Here is a 19216-nt window from a genome sequence, read left to right as displayed (position 1 = left end):
ACCCTTCTCAGAAATGGAGTGTCTAGGCCCGAAACGTCAGCTTTTGTGCTCCTAAGATGCTGCTTGGCCTGCTGTGTTCATCCAGCTCCACACTTTGGTACATTCTGGATCCTAACCCTCTCTCCGAACCTCCTTGTTATCTCCATTGCTTCTTTTATCAATCCCCTTCGATCCACAGCCTCTGCTTCCCCATCCTTTCCCACCCCCATTGGCAACGGTTTCTCCCTGTTCCTTTGGTCCAGACCCCTCGTAATTCTGAAAACTTCAATTAAATTTCCCTCAACCTTTTCCTTTCCAAGGAGAACAGTCTCAGCTTCTTCTGTCTGTACTTGGAGTTGAAGTTTCTCATCCCTGGAACCATTGTCACAAACCTCTTCTTAGACCCTTACAGCACAGACACTAACACTGGTCCAACTTGTCCAAGCCGACTATGTTCTCAAACTAAACTAATGCCCCTTGTCTGTGTTTGGCCCATGTCCCTCCAAACCCTTCCTCTTCAGGTACTTCTCTGAGTGTCTTTTAAATGTTGTAACTGTACCAGCTTCTACCACTTCCTCTGGCAGTTCATTCGACACATGCACCACCCTCTGTGTGGAAAATGTTGCCGCTCGGGTCCTTTGTAAAGCTTTCTCCATCCAGCTTAAGAATATTCCCTCTAGTTTTGAACTCCCCCACTGTAGGGAAAAGACCTTTGCCATTCATCTTATCTGTGGTCCTCAAGACCTTTTAAACCTCTACACTCAGCCTCCTACGCTCCAGTGAAATATGTCCCAGCCTATCCAGCTTTTCCTGATAACTCAAAGTCTCCAGTGTGGCAAAATCCCGGTAAATAACTCTTCTGTTGTATCATAGTGGCTGCTAGACCATGGACTACCCCAAACCAAACCCTCATCCGATTGGACACTGGGTGTGACGATTCGACCATTGGGTCTCATTCCATTTACTGCACCAGCTGTCCCATTGACAAAATTCATTTGATTCAAGTCAAACATTGCAGATAATACAAGATTGTAGAAATACCTGTAAATATTAAATCTTCCTTTGGCACCATAATGTGCAATATATGTATACACACATGCCATGTTTATTAGATTAGATTCCCTACAGTGTGAAAACAGGCCCTTCGGCCCAACAGGTCCACACTGCCACTTGAAGCATCCCACCCAGACCCATCCCCCTATAACCCACACACCCCTGAACACTACGGGCGATTTAGCACAGCCAATCCACCTAACCTGCACATCTTTGGGCTGTGGGAGGAAACCGGAGCACCCGGAGGAAACCCACGCAGACACAGGGAGAATGTGCAAACTCCGCACAGACAGTCGCCTGAGGCTGGAATCGAACCTGGGTCCCTAGTGCTGTGAGGCTGCAGTGCTAACCACTGAGCCACTGTGCCACCCCCACGGTCTGTATCTGCTGGGGGTCAGGAGAATGGGAGGTGACCTGACTGAAAGAAATACGATCCTGAGGGGATTGGCTAGACTGGAACAGGGAGAATGGTTCCCTTAGTGGGAGAGACTGGAACGGGGAGACACTGTCTAAAAATAAGGTACACTCTCTTAAGGTGAAGGTGAGAAGGAAATCTTACTCTGAGAATCACAAGAGACAGATTCACTGTTTATTTTTAAGGCAGCGGTAGATAACAATGGAATCAGAGGGATCGGGAGAAGGTGGTAAAGGAGGATTGAGGCCACAATCCAATCAGATGTGATCTTATTGAATGGTGGAACAGATCAGATGGGCTGAATGGTCCACTCTTGCTGCTAATTTGAATGTTTGCATTGAGCCAGTAATGAAACCAGTGATCGACTGTCTACTTTAAAGTACTAACAGCACTGACAGAACATTTGAAAGAGTTCCCAGTGATGAAGAAGAGCTGGTCATTGTCAGTTAGAGGGTGAGACTTTACCACAGTGAGGGAGAGCTACATCGATGGCCAGGAATTTGCCTGGATCCCAAAGATCGAAACTAATCCATGAAGAGGGATCCCTGCTCCACTCTGAGGATGCCAATGATAACACCAACAGATCTTAACCAGCCTGAAGCCAGAAGCAGTGGCTGGAATGTGAGTCACTGCTCTTGTTAATACTTAACACACCCTTTGGACAGTGCAAATTCCAGTCTCTCACTTTCAGCCTCTGGTTAACCAGGCAATGTTCCAGCAGGAAGTAGACAAGGCGTGCAGATGGTGTCAGGGATTGGACAGCTGATAATGTCCAGAACTCTGGTGGGGATGGGCAGGATCATGGCCATCTTCAAAGAGGAGCGAGCCAGGAAAACTGATATCAAATGACTCGCAGATAATCAAGTGTGAAGCTGGATGAACACAGCAGGCCAAGCAGCATCTCGGGAGCACAAAAGCTGTGCTCATCCAGCCCCACACTCCACCATCTTGGATTCTCCAGCATCTGCAGTTCCCATTATCTCAAATGACTCGCAGTCAGGTGGGTTGTGGATGTGATGTAATGGCGGTTTCTGTGATGGAGGAGCCCAATGGAGCCCAGCAGGGTCCTGGCTCAGTCCCAGCGCACAGTTTGATTTGTACAATTAGTTCAAAGAGAGCTCCCATGTAAAACTGTGCTTATTTCAGTAACAAGTGGAAAATGATGACGGGCCTTGTTAGTCTAGGGGGGACAGAACTGTGCCAGATCAGCTCCTCCTTTTCCAGGCCAGGAATCCTGGCCCAGTCAGCAATGCCCAACGACTGAATAAAACAAATGCAGAGACTGACAGGAGTCTGTGGGGAAATGTCGGAGAGCCAGAAAAAGCCTGTTTACTTTGAATAAAAAGCAACATACAGCTGAAGTGAAGCAGAAGCCCACAGAGCTCTGACTCTGCTGACATGGATGGACTGGGCTGAACAGCCTCCTGTCTTATAAATACTCAATATTTTGATCTACATTCCTATGATATCACTCAGTTGTGCCTCAGCACCTTCTCAATTCCCCCATTCCCCATCTGTTGTACAGCGCAGAAGCAGACCACTTGATCCAGCTCGTCCACGCCGACCAGATCTCCTAAATTAATCTAGTCCCATTAGTCAGCATTGGGCCCATATCCCTCTGAACCCTTCCTATTCATATACCCATCCAGATGCCTTTTGAATGTTGTAACTGTACCAGCCTCCACCACTTCCTCTGGCAGCTCGCTCCATACACCCTCTGTGGGAAAATGTTGCCCCTCAGGTCCCTTTTATATCTTGCCCCTCTCACCTTAGACCTATGCCCCTCTAGTTTTAGACTCCTCCGCACCCCCCCACCCAGCCCCTGAAGCTGTCACCAACAATCCCCTCAATTCTCACTCATAGTCACTCCAACACAATCACCACTTTCTACTGTCTGGCTGTCTCTGCTCCCTGCCTCAGCTCATCCACTGCAGAAAGCCTCAGCTTCCAGCTATTTCTGTATGCAGTATAGCACAACCAAAAGGACAGGCAAGAAACCCAGCCTTAATCCTCTGAAGGCTCTTCAGATTGGTTCACATCATTTCCAGCACTCTATCCAGTGGGTTCACCACCTTCCTGCAGCATGGACTAGTATTGTACGCATGATCAACATCATCTCCATACTCTTCTACTCTCTGCTCTGATTAAAAAATATGTCCACTCCACCAACTTACCTACATTCTTCTAAAGTCTGCAGTGTCCTCCTCATGGTTTCTAATGCTTCCATGTCTTGTACCATCTGCACATTTTAGAACTGTGGCCTGTATCACAAGGTCTAAGCCTTTGAAATATGTCAAGAAAAGGCAAAGGTTCCACATACTGACCCCTGGGGAACTCGGTTACAAACCTTCCACCAGCCTGAAAAAATACCCAGTGATCGTTCTGAAGAAGGGTCACCAGACCCAAAACGTTAATTCTGATTTTCTTCACAGATGCTGCCTGACCTGCTGAGCTTTTCCAGCAACTTCTGTTTTTGTTCCCCAATGTGACACTGTTTCCTGCCTCTCACCCAGTTTTATATCCATGTTGCCCTTTCACACCAAGGACTGTAACTCTCCCCACAAGGCTGTGGTGTAGCACTATATCGAGCAAGTTCCAGAAGCCCATGTACCCCACATCAACAGCATTACCCTGATTGAACCTTTTTGTTATCTCTTCAAAAAAAAATTGAGATTTCCTCTGGACAGCTTTGTGCTGGTTTGGTTTGAGATGATGAAAGATCCCAGTCCACACCCTTTGCTCTGTCAGGCCTTCTCTGCTGTGTTCTGCTGACAGTGAGGAAGCTGATGGAAGAATTGCTTGTGTGTGGAAACCCTTTCAACATTGCAATTCTGACCTCACTGGGTGAAGCAATCAGACCCAGCTCACTCAATTCCACTGCTGAGGATCAGGAGCTGCTCTCTTTCCCCCATATCTACCTCCACCCTCGAACTCCAGACCTGCTCACTGACCACTCCTAGGCGAGGCAACAGCCTAGTGGTATTATCACAGAACTGTTATTCCAGAGACTCGGGTAATGTTCTGGGGACCTGGGTCCGAATCCCACCATGGCATCTGGTGAAATTTAAACTCAGAAATATCTGGATGACCATGAATCCATTGCTGATTATCTGGAAAAACCCATCTGGTTCACTAATGCCCTTTAGAGAAGGAAACCGCCATTCTTACCTGATCTGGCCTGCATGTGACTCCAGACCCACAGCAATGTGGTTGACCCACAATGGAAGTCTGACCCTGGGCAATTAGGGATGGGCAATAAATGCTGACCCAGCCAGCAACACCCTCGTCCCATGAATGAATAAAGAAAAAAACTCCCACTCTGTCATAATACTCAGCTGGGGTTATTGACATATCTTCCATCATTCACCCGTCATCAGATCATGGGACTCAAAATGTTGACTGTTGTCTCCATAAGAACTAGGAACAATGGGAGACCATTCAGCACCTTGAGCCTGCTCCACTGTTCAATAGGATCATGGCTGATCGAACATTCCCACATCCACTTTCTTGCCCTTTCCCTATAACCCTCCATTCCCTGACTGACTCAGTCAATCAATTTTAATGTTAAATACACACAAGAACTCAGCCCACACAGCTGGGAAGGAGTCCCAAAGATTCGTAACCCTCTGAGAGAAGAAATTCCCGTCAGTGGTAAATTAGTGCTGCTTTATTCTGAGGTTATGTCCTCTGGGCCCAGACTGTCCCATGATGGGAAACATCCTCTCTGTATTTACCCTGTCAAGCCCCTTAGGAATTCTGAATGTTTCACTGTGATCACTTGTCATTCTTCTAATCTCTAGTGAGTCCCAACCTGTTTAATCTTTGCTCATAAGATAATCCCTCTATACCAGGGAGCATCGTAGTGAATTTTCCCTGATCTCCTTCCACTGAAGTAATATATTCTCTTAAACAAGAGACCAAAACTGGTCACAGCACTCCAGATGTGGTCTCCTGAGCACCTTGTACAGTTCCCCAGATGCTGTCAGACCTGTGGAGTCTCTCCAACAATTTCTGCTTTTGTTTGTTTCCACACCTTCAGAGCTGCACTGTTCTTTATTTTTCAATAAGCCTCTTCCGCTAATCAAAAGACCAGCTCTCCCCTCAGACTAATGAAATTAGCTTTGTGTCAGGTTAAGATTCTCGTTTTGAATTTGACTGTGTCGATTCAAGCTTAACATGGAGTTCAGTTGTATTACAATCACTGTTTTTCAGTGTATCTATTCCTATGGCATTATTAATCAAAACTCAATCTCAAATAGTTTTATCCTTAGCTCAGTAAACAGACGAGGGAAAGGGGACAGGAGAAATAGATTAATATGTTGAGATGAAGACTGAATGGGAGGGGGCTGCTGTGAATTGGGGCACAAGGTAGTTGGGCTAAATGGCCTGTTGTTATTCTGAGGAAGGGTCACTGGACCCGAAATGGTAACATTGATTTCTCCCCACAGATGCTGCCAGACCTGCTGAGCTTTTCCAACAATTTCTGCTTTTCTTTGTGGCTTATTTCTGTGCTGGAAATTCTGTTTAATGCCACGAGTTGCATTTTGTAAGAATTATAGATGCCTGCGACTTGCATTAAATGGGATTGCAGAGATCATATTGAGTGGCGGAACAGACTTGATGGGTCGAATGGTCCACTATCGCTTTTGTTTCTTATGAGATTGTTCTTATGTTCCTCTTTGCAGCAGCATTTCACAGCAGCCACACCCTTTGGTCTCAGGTTTCCCATTCACACCACTCTAATTCCCAGGATTTCTGAAAACCAGTTTACATCCAGGTTTGGCTTAGTAACAAGGCTCAAACAAAACCACAGCCACCCAAAACAAGGAACACCAGTTTAATGTGTTTACCCTTGGTGGTTTGTTCACATGCGAAGTGGCCAAATTTGGGGAAGCTAAGACGTGAGCCACGCCTTTTACCAGCAATTTCCCTGGCCTTACGGGTTCTCAGAAACTTTTACTGCCAGTGAAGTATTTTCGATGTGATGTCACTGTTGTGATGTGGGAAGAGCACAACTGATTGGTGCACAGCAAGATCCCACGAACAGCATTGTAGTGACCCAATAAACATAATTTTTAAAACGTTCAATGAGAAGTAAAAATATTCCCCAAAGAAAAGGTGTCTCTGGGATCTGTTACACCTGCCTCAGAGGCCACACCAACTCTCATTTTCATCTTTCATTAGAAAATCCCCCCGCCGACAGCGCGGCGCCCCCTCGGCATCTCAGTTGGTCCATAGACTGAAAGTGAGAGAATGAGCTGGTTCCACCTGGGACAAGCTGATACAGGCTGAATTCCCTCCATTGTTTCACTCAATCCCTGGGGCAGTCTCCTGGTACAGCAGGTTTTGCTGCATTAGTTTGGATGTTAAAATAATGAGAAGGATTTCTGGAATATTGTCCTTTGTATCAAGATGTGGAAGCCATTAGGGCCCACAGCTGATGTTATAGTTTCTCTGAAGCTCTGGGTGTAGATCCATGACGAGAGTCACTGGGCTCACGCCCATGTCCCAAGCCTCATGAGGCGACAGCAGCCTTTGGGAGGGAGCAGAATGATCCGTAAGAACGTAAGGATAAAATTCTGAGGACGAATCTCTCAGCCCCAGTCTTCCTTCCCCTTGCATAAAGAAGATGATGGGATGATCTTATCAGAATGTTTAAAATGTTCACCGATTAAGATGACTGAAGTGTTTGACTGGGTCAATGGAGTGAATGCACTTCTTCTGGTGGGCGGTTCGCAGCAAAGGCTGTTCAGTGGGGGAGTTAGGAAGCAGCTCCTCGAGGTGGGGGGAGGGGAAGAGTGTCAGAATCTGGGGCACTCTCTCTCCTCCTCCAACCCCCTTCAGTGAATAAGGGTCAGTGGGGGACCTGATTGAAACTTATAGAATACTGAGAGGCCTGGCCAGAGTGGACATGGAGAAGATGTTACCATGACTAGGAGAGACCAGGACCCAAGGGCACTGCCTTAGTTGAAGGGATGATGCTTCAGAACTAAGGTGAGGGTGGTGAATCTGTGGAACTCACTGCTACAGAGGGCTGTGGAGGCCAAGTCATTGAGTGTATTTAAGACAGAGATAGAGAAGTTCTTGATTAGTAAGGGGATCCAGGAACAGGGAGAAGGCAGGAGAATGGGGTTGAGAAACATTTCAGCACCGAATGAATGGTGGACCAGACTTGATAGGCCAAATGGACCAATTCTGCTCCTATGTCTATGGTCTTCTCTCTCCAACTGCTAAGTTCCTTGATAATCTACCAATGTAGAAACCATGGTTAAGATTCAGATCAGCCTTGACTTCATTGAATAGCAGGACAGGTTTGGGGGACTGAGTGGCCTCTTATGTCCCAGTGTAATTCAACCCCAGCTCAGTACTGTCTTGTCTTCCCATGAGCCACGTTTCTGGGTTTTCCCTCTCTTCACCCACATGATGCACAGAGATTAAGTGGGCCTTTCCCCTGCAGTCATTTCTGAAGCTGTGCTCCATTGGAGGCAGAGCTGAGAGTCTGCCTGCACAGTTACTGCAAGTGACTCTAACAGCCAGAGTTAATGAGTCACCCAGAGCAAGGTGCTGGCATTGCTGTCAGGAAGTACTCGCTGTAATTGCTCCCCAGGCCGTTAGGAACTAACCACCTTTGCAAGGCACACTCGGGTCACATTCTGCTGAACGAATACAGACTCCTTAGCAGAAACATCAATCTGGTTTCGAGCTGAAATCCTTTTAATAATCAGATCTGAACCAGGGGCAGGGAGAGCAACACCTACTGCCCCAGGGGTATGTGGGCCAGACAAGAGTGGAAGCACAGTCCAGTGGGATTTTACAGTCACTGAGTCCTACAGCTGTACAGCACGGACACAGACCCTTCAGTCTAACTCATCCACGCTGAGCAGATATCCTAAATTAATCCAGTCCCATTTGCCAGCATTTGGCCAATTTCCCTCTAAACCCTTCCTGTTCATGTACCCATCCAGGTGCTTGTGTTAAATGTTGTAATTGTATCAGCCTCCTCCACTTCCTCTGGCAGCTCGTTCCATACACACACCACCCTCTGTATGAAAAAGTTATCTTTTAGGCCCCTTTTGAATCTTTCACCTCTCACCTTAAACCTACACCCTCTAGTTTTGGAGTCCCCCCACCCTAGGGAGAAGAATTTGTCTGTTTACCCTATGCATGCCACCCATCATATTATAAATTTCTGTAAGGTCACCCCTCAGCCTCCGACACTCCAGGGAAAATAGTCCCAGCTTCTACAGCCTCTCCCTGTAGCTGAAACCCCCTAAACCTGCCAACATCCTCATAAACCTTTTCTAAATCCTTTCAAGTTTGTTTGTTGATTGGAAAAGGACACAAGGATAGGGATGTGCTACTGACAGGTCATTCAGCCCATTGAGTCTATCCCACCATTCCATACAACCATGGCTGATGGCACACTTCAATGCCTTTTCCTCACTCCATACCCCTGTACTCCGCCACCCCCTTGCCCTGTTTTAGAGAAATCTACTGATCTCCACCTCAAACATCTTCAAAGACTGAGCTCCATCAGCGCTCTGTGTTAGAGAACTCCCAAAGTTCACAACCCTCTCAATAAAATAATTTCTCCTTGTTTCAGACCTAAGCAACATTGCTGTTTATTTTTAAAATCATGCCCCTGGTTTTAGATTCCTTGACTGAGACCCGATCGCTGTGCTGTCATGGTAAAGAGTTGGGATCCTGTGTAACAGTGACCCCAAGGAACTTGTGTTTGTTCCTTTCAGAGTTTCACAAAGTCAGAGGAAACCATCTAGTCTTCAAATCAATGAGAGTGTCCTACTGATTCTCAATCCTGCTCCCTGACTGTCATCCATAATGTCAAACACACCTACAAATCAGGAGCTGGAGGAGGACATTCAGCCCCTTGAGCTCTGCTGGTTGGTATGGTCATGGTGATCCAATCAGTTTACAATGCCTCCAGCTCCTGATAACCTTTCACCCCTCACCACCTCTGCCTTTAAAATATCCAATGACTCTCCTTCCATCAGCTTTTCAAGAACAATCCCAAACCGTCTGAGGGAAAAGCGTTTCTCCTAATCTCTGATTTAAACGGGTGCCCCCTGATTTTAAACGGTGACCCCTTGTTCTAGATTCTCCCACAAGTGGAACCATCCCTTACACATCCACCACACGCCCCCAGCCACCCCTCAGAATTCTGTATGTTTCAATCAAGTCCCTGTCACATTTCGAAACTCCTGTGGATCCCCCAGCCTGCCTAACCTTTCCACAAGTAAACTACACCGATTCTAGGTTTTCACCGGATAAACCACCTTCTCTGAACTGCCCCCAGTACAATTAGATCCTTCCTTGTTCAAAACTCTGTTACCCAGGTCCAGGTTCCCTTCACTAATCTCTCACACGCCCCTCTGCTGGTTCCTGATCTTAGTTAAAATTTTCATTTGTCCTTGTCTTAGTTCAGATCCACTCATAGCCTTGGCCCTTCCTTATCTCTCGAGCCATGACCCTGTGTGGTTTCTGCACTTCCTCCAATTCTGATTCCTTCAGCATCTCCCGATTCCCACTACATTCCCAACAGTAGCAATGCCTTCGGCTGCCTGGGCCGTGAGCTCTGACACTCCCTCCCTAAACCTGTCTGCCCTTTGCTTTCCAACTTTGCGAGTCCCTTTAACAGACCTCATTGACCAGACTCTTATCCTGACACAGTACCTTCTTCTGAGGCTGAATGCTAACAATTGTCAGATTTTGGAGGATCAACAGCTGCCTGCTTTTTGGTGAGAGGCAGAGAGTTCCCTCTCCCCACCCTCACACTCCCCTACTCTCACCGCCCGCCACCCCCACCCCCCGGCCTCTCCCCACTCCTGCCCCGCTCCGTCCCCTCTCCCCCTCCCAGCGGAAATGGGGTTCCTACAGAGGAGCTACCCAACCCTCCTAATCTCTTTTTTTCATCACTTCATTTTCTGAGCTGGAGGGATACCAGCCAACTCTGAGAGGCCTGTCTTTGTGAAATTAATCTTTTTATCACTGGGATCACTGTGGTGAATCTATGCCACTCCCTTCCTGGGGCTGCTATTCCTTGTGAGGTGTGGGCCTTGGGTGTGAGCTGGAGGGGGCCTACAACCAGAGCTTTAGAGAAACCGTGAGATCTGCTTCAGGCCCCGGTGGATTCCAGCAGCATTGAGGTTACATTCCACTCTGATATCCCATTTTGTACAGATCAAGGTGACTTTCTCAGAGTGTCTGCACTGAGAAGAAGCGAGAGGCTTGGTGCCCAAGTTAATAATTCTCTCTGCACCTCCACCTCTGACCTCTGGGGCCTTGAGCCAAGATTTAATCCTGCTGTATCTGACACAGAACCAGGGCATCGGGGTCTGTCAAAGCAGTACTTTCGGTCAGTACATTGGGCAGGACAGAATTGGCCTGTGAGGAGGTTTGGGAATCAAAGGGGGGTTTGATGGGCTCAGGCTGGCTGGGGTTGACAGGGCCCGGTGGGGAGGGCTACTGCTGTAGAACACAAGAGGCCTTGGCTAGGGGCCAGACAGAGCAGAGTGAGACAGCTCTGCACAGAGTTCTCCCTATTGCTGACATGTTGGAATCTGAGCGCAGAGACATGGCATGCTGGCTGCATCCACTGAGCAAATCACCAGGAAGACAATGTCTAAACAGGCTGCTCCCTGGATACCCACTTTATCAGAGTATCAGATTAACACTGGCCTGTGTTCTCCCTTGCAGATAGATAATTAAGGAGTTATTTTCAACTGCTTCAGACCAGCCCTTAATTGTCACTTTTGTTAACCCATGAGACTAAGTGAGGAAAAAGGAAAGAACTCACATTTCGATAGCACCTTCCACAGGTAGAAGACATCCCAAACCACCTTGCGGCCCACATAGTAAACACTGATGCCAAGGAACAAGGACACCATCACTGTTGTTCCGGTCATCATCAAATCGGCAGTACGTACGTGGGATGGCGCTGGCCCTCCGACAGCGCGGGGCTCCCTCGGCACTGGGAACGCTGGCCTAGATTCTGTGGCCCTTGACATTCAGGTTGGAAAGTGAGACTGTTATCCCAGCAGCCAGCGCTGACCCAGTGGATTTTGTACAGAGGGAGGTGTGCAGTGTTGCTGTGGCCACCTTTAGCATGATTTGAGAACATGAACAGGAAGTCCTTGGTTAGTGCAGATTGGAAGATATTGGAACAGAAGTAGGCCATTCCACCCACCAAATCTGCTCCCCATTCGATGAGATCATGGCTGATCTGACAATCCCTGACTCCACTTGCCTGCATTTTCACCATAGCCCGCGTTTCTCTTTCTGATCAACAATCTGTCAGTTGCAGCCTTGAATATTTTCGGTGGCCAGGATGTAACAGGTTTGCTCACCCTTGCTGCAGTCTGCACTCTGGTCTACATAGTTTGTGATGAGCCATGTCACTGCTGGATCATTGCTGGGACAAAGGTCCCTCACTGAGTGCCCATAGCTGCCTCCCATATGACCACGCACTCCTTTCCTGACCACCGGCTGTGTCAGAATGACCTCATCTGTGGAAAGGTGTAGTGAGGCATGGCTCAGTGGCCCAATGGGTTAGAGGTTAAGGAGCAGTGTGAATCGTTGACAGCAAACCTCTGGTTCCAGCTTTCTGGAAAGAACAGTAATGAGCCAGATGAGTTTTTCAGTACTGTGATCAGAACATTGGAACAGGAGGAGGAGGGGCGCTGTCCTGCAGTACAGCAATGTACCTCCAAACACCGTCTCTAACATCACTGGATAAAAACTGAAAGAAGTGCAGACGCTGTTAATCAGGAACAAAAACAGAAATTGCTGGAGAAGCTCAGCAGGTCTGGCAGCATCTGTGAGGGGGGGGGGAAAAAAAGTTAATGTTTTGGGTCCAGTGACCCTTCTTTAGATAAGGTTTTGTTTTTGATCGTTGGATAAAAATCAGTCGTAGCAGGTCTAGAATGAGTAACTGATCTCACGCTGACTGCTGCTGAGTGTCAGAGACCTCCCTCATTTCATTCCGGAAGGATCCAATTGTAATGTTTTCTCTCTGCCCCTTATCCCAGACTGCCCACCAATAGTATTTGTTTTTGTTCAGCAACGCCTGTAACTGATGGCATTCTGAGAAATTTCAAATTGCACCTCAACCTTCGAAATACTCAGAAAGACATCTCTGTTTTCTCTGTAGCATAGAGTTCAGGTATGATTTTGGTAAATCTATGCTTGTAGCTTTTCCTTCTAGGGGAGACAGTGATGATAAAGTAACGTCAATGGGAGAGTAATCGAGAATCTAGGACCTGATTTAATGAAAACCTGGAATTACAAGTTAGCCGAATGGTGACCATGTAACCACAGTCAATTGCTGTAACAATCTGGCTGACTAAAGTCTCCTTGGAATAGGAATTCTGCCACCCTAACCCAGTCTGGCCCAATACGTGACTCTAGAGCCACAGCAATGTGGCTGATGTTATTATCTGCAGGTTCCGAGTGGGTTGTGGGAGGGGAAGGTGGTTTGTTCTCTAGTTGTTGACATGTTGGATTTTGTTTTGGTGGGTTTGCAGGTTGCTGACGGTGAGAAGGTGATTACCACAGTCCAGGAATGCAGAGCATTAAATGTGTGGTGGTGGGAGATGGTGCAGTTGGAAAGACCTGCCTTCTGATCTGTTACACCACCAACGCCTTCCCTAAGGAATACATCCCAACCGTCTTCGACAACTACAGTGCGCAGATCACAGTAGACAATCGGACAGTTAGCCTGAATCTGTGGGACACTGCTGGTCAGGAGGAGTACGACAGACTCAGGACATTGTCCTATCCCCAGACCGATGTCTTCATCATCTGCTTCTCCATAGCCAGCCCCCCATCATATGAGAATGTCCGCCACAAGTGGCACCCTGAGGTGACCCACCACTGCCCAGATGTGCCAATGCTTCTGGTGGGCACCAAGAAGGACCTGCGGAATGACCCTGAGACCATCAAGAAGCTGAAGGAGCAGAGCCTGAGCCCCATCTCCCATCACCAGGGCAACGGGCTGGCAAAGCAGATACAGGCTGTGAAGTACATGGAGTGTTCTGCCCTCAACCAGGAAGGAATTAAAGAGGTGTTTGCCGAGGCTGTGAGAGCCGTCATTAACCCAGCTCCAGTGAAAAGCAAACGGTCCTGTGTGCTCTTGTGAGGAAAGCTTCCTCTCCCCCACCACCACCCCTGCCCCCCCCCTCCCCCCGCCCCAATCGTCCACTCCAGCCCAGCCCTGCCCTTGGTTTTGCCGCAGTCAGGACATTCTAATCTCCGTGCCAGTCTCCAGGAAATGTCCCTGGGAAGTCCCACACTCAGAGGAGAGTGGCCATGGGCAGAGATCTACAATAGGTCTAGTTCCCAATATGCTGATCCCAACCTCTCTGCATCCCCAAACCCTCCCCACCCCTCTTCCCCCACACCCATCTCTAGAAAAGTCATGCCTTGTGTATTTTGAGACGAGTTCAGAAATCACACGACAGCAGGTTATAGTCCAACAAGTTTAGTTGAAATCACAAGCTTTCAGAGCACTATCCTTTCCTTTTCATGATGAACGAGGAATGCTACAAAAGCTTGTGATTTCAAATAAACCTGGAGTCGTGTGATTTCTGATCTTGTCCACCCCAGTCCAACAAGGGCACCTCCACATTGTATTTTTGGATGAACCTGGGAGTATGTGAAGGGGACCACATCCTTGGCAGGATAGCTGGAGTCATTGCAAGTCTGCTGTCCTAGAGCCCTTCTCCCTGTGCCCAGCGTGGTCCCTGGTTGTAGCTGGGTTCTCTTGGTGTATGGTTCATCCTTGGACCTTCCCTCCAAACAGGAGTTCACTGGACGTTGTCTTTACTCCTGCTTGTGGAGCAAGCTGCTCGTGAGGAATGGTCCACATCTCCCAATGGATTAGTAGGAACAGCCTCAGTCATTGCCTCAACCTATCCGCATCTTCCTGTACCTCCACCTTCCGCTGGTCAAGTGTATCCAGGTGAGCCAGCCCTCGCTGAAGGATGGGAATGGGGGAGTGGCGGGGTCACAGGAGAATCGAGTGGCTCCCCTCTCACCTTTAACACAATTGCACTAGCTCTCCTGAGTCCAGATTGGTTGACATATTTGGGAGATCTTGTAAGGATGTTTTACTTCCAATCCAGAATCAATCCCGAACAAGAGACTCTGAGCTCTTTCCAAATTGATTTCATTCAGTTCAGTGGCTTTGTTTCATCCTTGGAGGGCAGGGTGAGACAGGCCTTGATATGTTAAAAATGATGACCTGCTGTTTGACTAGGAGGTTGGGGCTCTGACAGTGTACCGCTGGAGGCCATGGGCAGTGGATGGAGTGAGAGTGTGAAGAGATTTCCTGGGGACGGGAGTTGGGGACAGAATGGTCCTGATGGTAACACCGTATGGGTTTACACAAGGTACCAGTTCCCAATCCCCTTCTTCCTGCCATAAATATTCAAAACCACTTTCACTTCCAATACTGTGGGTTTAGCAGTCCCCTCCTCCTGTGGTAACCTGTAAACCACTCTCCCAAAGAACTCAAAAGGATTAACTCAGCTGCACAGTCTGATTAGTCAGGTGAAAATGGAGATATTCACTTGGGAGCCAGTGCCTTCTAAAGATGGACAGAGACATCAGAACAGTCCAGGAGCTTCCAGAGTGAGCTCCCTCAACAACAGAAGTTATACTGACTCCTCCAGAATGATCAGGCTCTCTCTGGAGCTGCCAGATCTCCATATTCTAGCATTTCCCAATTTTGGATCTGCTTTCCATCCAGAAACTTCCACAACCCTCTTCACCTCCCCTCAACCTTTTCCCCATACGGCCCCGCCTTTCCAAACAAAACCTCGATGAAAAGTAATAGGGGCTTGGTGGTCTTTTTAAAACAGCAATCTCTTGTCTATTTTGACCATTTATTTTAACTTGTAAGAATGTTGATGTTGCAATAATTGGTCAGGTTGAATGGAATTGGATGAGGTGGGGAACTTGAGACTGTGGCCTTTGTGATTGGGAATGGGACAGTGAGGATCCAGCCAATGGCAGGAGCATGGACAGCAGGTGGTCAGAACTCCACTGGATAACCACTGCCCACCCTGATACATGTCCAGCTAGAGCTGAGACCAACTGAGAGGTGCAATGATGTTTTTCCTAATCCTGCTGAGCACCCCTGCAACCCTTCCCCAACCCACCTTTGTGTGAGGCAACTTCATTAAATATAACACATGCCTCTGAGGAGCCATGGCCTGAAGTCATGGTTCCTAAACCAACTGGCACCAAACTCCAATAAGCCACTGGAAATACAATCCACCTCACTCCAGCTATCCCCACCCCTAACATCACCCTGTGTCTCCTCACTTCAGCTCCTTCTATGTGGGTTCACTCTTTCTTGTCTTGCAGCTCATAGGGTTGAATGACCTATTTGCAGCAGGCATTATACAGAAATAACAACCCCTGTCCAAAGCTCAGCTTCAAACCTCTAAGGCATCATTCACATGTGCTCACTCTGACAGAGATTATAATGAAGCCTTAATCTTACAGTTGCCCTTGCAGCTTAACATTTACCTCACCCCCTTAACCTGCTACAATGTCCTGATAAATTAGGTGCTTTTTTAAAAAAAAGTCTTCTTGATTAAAAAATGGATGTAACAAACTCAATCTGCTCTTTTGTAAATCTATAATGTGTGATCTTTTGAAGTATGCTTTCTTTTGCTGGAATGTTTAATTTCTCTGACGTTGCATTGTTTTAATTTTTGAGTTAATAAAGGCTTTATTATTGGAGTTATGTTGCTAGTTCTAAGATCGAATGGCCTGGTGTTGTCATAATGACGGGCCAGCATTTTGAAGCCTGGTGTTAGACTTGTTTCCTTTGCCTGAATGTAGCTGACCAGTTGCTACAAAATGAAAGGGCAGGTCACTTGCCCTCTGCTTGTATCCCTCGAGTTTAGAAGATGAAAGGGTGATCTAATCAAGAGATTTAAGATGATTAAAGGGTTTGATAGGGTTGTTAAGAGAGAAACTATTTCCTCTGGTGAATGGATTCCAGAACAAGGGGCTGAACCTAAACATGTCAGCCAGATGATGTCAGGAAACATTCAGGGGTGTGGAAAGCTGGAACTGTCTCCTATGGAAAACTTACTGCTGGGAGAACAACTGGAAATTCCCAAGCTGATTTCTGTCAGTAAATACTGACCGCATTCACATACGGATATCTACACCATCCGCTGTTTCACATTCTCAATCCATATTGACTCTGGGTCCATTCACACCATCTGCCTGTGAAGCATTTTGTAAAGCATTTGGTGTAATATTTTGTAAACTGTAGTTGCTGCTGTGCAGTGAGCGAGAATCCCAACAATGGGACTGATCAGTCTTTCTTCAAAACACTGAAGAAATCCAAGCAGGAGGAAGCCACTCGGCCCTACGGGTCTGCTGCACCATTCAATGCAATCATGGTTGTCCTCAAGCCTGAACCTCATTGCCTACTCACTCCACATACCCTTTTTATAGCCTGCAATATCCAAAAAGCCAAGGATCTGTTCCCTCTGGAATATGCAGTGACTGAGCATCCGCAGTTCCCAGGGTGGACAATCCAGAGATTCACAGTCCTGCAATGAAGAGCATTTATTCTCACATTGGTCTGAAATTATCACTCGCTAAAATTGGATACATGACCCTGTCTCAGGCTCTCCAGTTCATGGAAAACAACCTACCAATGTCTGTCCTATCATGGGCTTTAAGAGTCTTGTATGTTTCAATGAAATGACCTCCAGAGATTTAGCTCCACTACCAACCTTCTGACATGTGCGGCGCTCCCTCAGTACTGACCAGTACTACAACAGCTCGGTGTTCCCTCAGCGCTGACCCTCCAACAGTGCCCACTCCCTCAGCACTGACCCTCCGACCGTGCGGCGCTCCCTCAGCACTGACCCTCCGACCGTGCGGCGCTCCCTCAGCACTGACCCTCCGATCGTGCGGCGCTCCCTCAGCACTGACCCTCCGATCGTGCGGCGCTCCCTCAGCACTGACCCTCCGACAGTGCTCACTCCCTCAGCACTGACCCTCCGACAGTGCTCACTCCCTCAGCACTGACCCTCCGACAGTGCCCGCTCCCTCAGCACTGACCCTCCGACAGTGCTCACTCCCTCAGCACTGACCCTCCGACAGTGCCCGCTCCCTCAGCACTGACCCTCCGACAGTGCCCGCTCCCTCAGCACTGACCCTCCGACAGTGCCCGCTCCCTCAGCACTGACCCTCCGACAGTGCCCACTCCCTCAGCACTGACCTGCTGATAGTGCGGCATGTACATTACACCAAAAGTCTCAGACTGGTTTATCCCTCCTCAGGCTCCAGTGTGGGATGTGAATCCACAACATCTCAGCAAGACATTAGAGTGGGCCTGGTGAACAATGGCTATATAATAATTGATCTGCCTGCACTCGCTCGATTCTTCCACTTTTTCAGAGCTGTCACAATCACAGCCCACTGTCGATCAGATTGTCACCCACTTCCCTTTGCTGCTGTGTGCCTTGATGATGTGCAGCTACTGTATTGATGTCTCTGCTCAGTGACAAAAAGGGGAACAATGAAACGGGCATGTATTTAAAGCAAGCGATGAGACGGTGACAACCAGTGATTCTGCCAAGTGCTGGTTCCCTGGTTCCTCTTTGCAGAAACTGAGAACATTTGGTGGGAGATGCTGAGGAAGACACAATTGCAGCAACATACGACATCAGCTCTGAAGACTCTGCCAAGCCAGGGATTTTGGAAATGAGGCAGACAGTCTGGATTCTGTGTTCAAATCTGTCACGTGAGAGCCACATCTCCTGATTCAGATAAGGATACAGCCACTACCATTGCTGATCAATTTCCAGTCTTAGGAATTCTGCCAGTCTCTCTCTGAGGGAGTGCCGCACTGTCAGAGATTCAGTGCTGAGGGAGGGCCGCACTGTCAGAGAGTCAGTGCTGAGGGAGCGCCGCACTGTCGGAGGGTCAGTGCTGAGGGAGCGCCGCACTGTCGGAGGGTCAGTGCTGAGGGAGGGCCGCACTGTCGGAGGGTCAGTGCTGACGGAGCGCCGCACTGTCGGAGGGTCAGTGCTGAGGGAGTGCCGCACTGTCGGAGGGTCAGTGCTGAGGGAGTGGGCACTGTCGGAGGGTCAGTGCTGAGGGAGCGCCGCACTGTCGGAGGGTCAGTGCTGAGGGAGTGCCGCACTGTCGGAGGGTCAGTGCTGAGGGAGCGCCGCACTGTCGGAGAGTCAGTGCTGAGGGAGTGGGCACTGTCGGAGGGTCAGTGCTGAGGGAGTGGGTACTGTCGGAGGGTCAGTGCTAAGGGAGCGCTGCACTGTTGGAGGGTCAGTGCTGAGGGAGTGGGCACGGTCGGAGGGTCAGCGCTGAGGGAGCGCCGCACTGTCGGAGGGTCAGTGCTGAGGGAGCGCCGCACTGTCGGAGGGTCAGTGCTGAAGGATTGCCGCACATTCTCATATTAGAATTGTCCCCAGTGTCAAATAAACAGCTCAAGATATGTTGGAACATGTATTAACAGTTTCCTGTGCTATTGTCTCTTGCAGACTGTGAACATTTTCTTGATAAGTAGTGCTGTGTAATTGTGGAGAGTAACTTCAGGACTTATTACTGATTCGCAAAACGTGATTTCTCCCCAAACTGTGAAGTAACTGCTGACATTCTAACGTCTTATCGAGTTCACTGTTATTCTGGCAGTGGCTCTCGCTCATCACTTGCCTCCTGGTCCGACCATTTCCTCGGCATTCACTCAAAGCAGAGCAG

At 48.3% G+C, this 19216-nt stretch overlaps 1 protein-coding gene across 1 annotated transcript in view; it reads left to right on the top strand.

Moving 5' to 3' along the window:
* Positions 1-16213, top strand: part of LOC125453460 (rho-related GTP-binding protein RhoG-like) — a 28757-nt gene extending 12544 nt beyond the window's left edge. The window contains exon 2 of the mRNA XM_048533098.2: positions 12988-16213. Coding sequence (XP_048389055.1) covers positions 13026-13601 — 576 coding nt within the window. The 5' untranslated portion in view covers positions 12988-13025 and the 3' untranslated portion in view covers positions 13602-16213. The remainder of the gene's footprint in view (positions 1-12987) is intronic.
* The last annotated feature ends 3003 nt before the right edge of the window (positions 16214-19216 follow it).

Source organism: Stegostoma tigrinum, chromosome 6 (genome assembly GCF_030684315.1).
Source record: "Stegostoma tigrinum isolate sSteTig4 chromosome 6, sSteTig4.hap1, whole genome shotgun sequence".
NCBI classification, from domain to species: domain Eukaryota; kingdom Metazoa; phylum Chordata; class Chondrichthyes; order Orectolobiformes; family Stegostomatidae; genus Stegostoma; species Stegostoma tigrinum.
The sequence above is the reverse complement of the archived record's forward strand: the minus strand, read 5'-3'. Positions and strand labels throughout refer to the sequence as shown.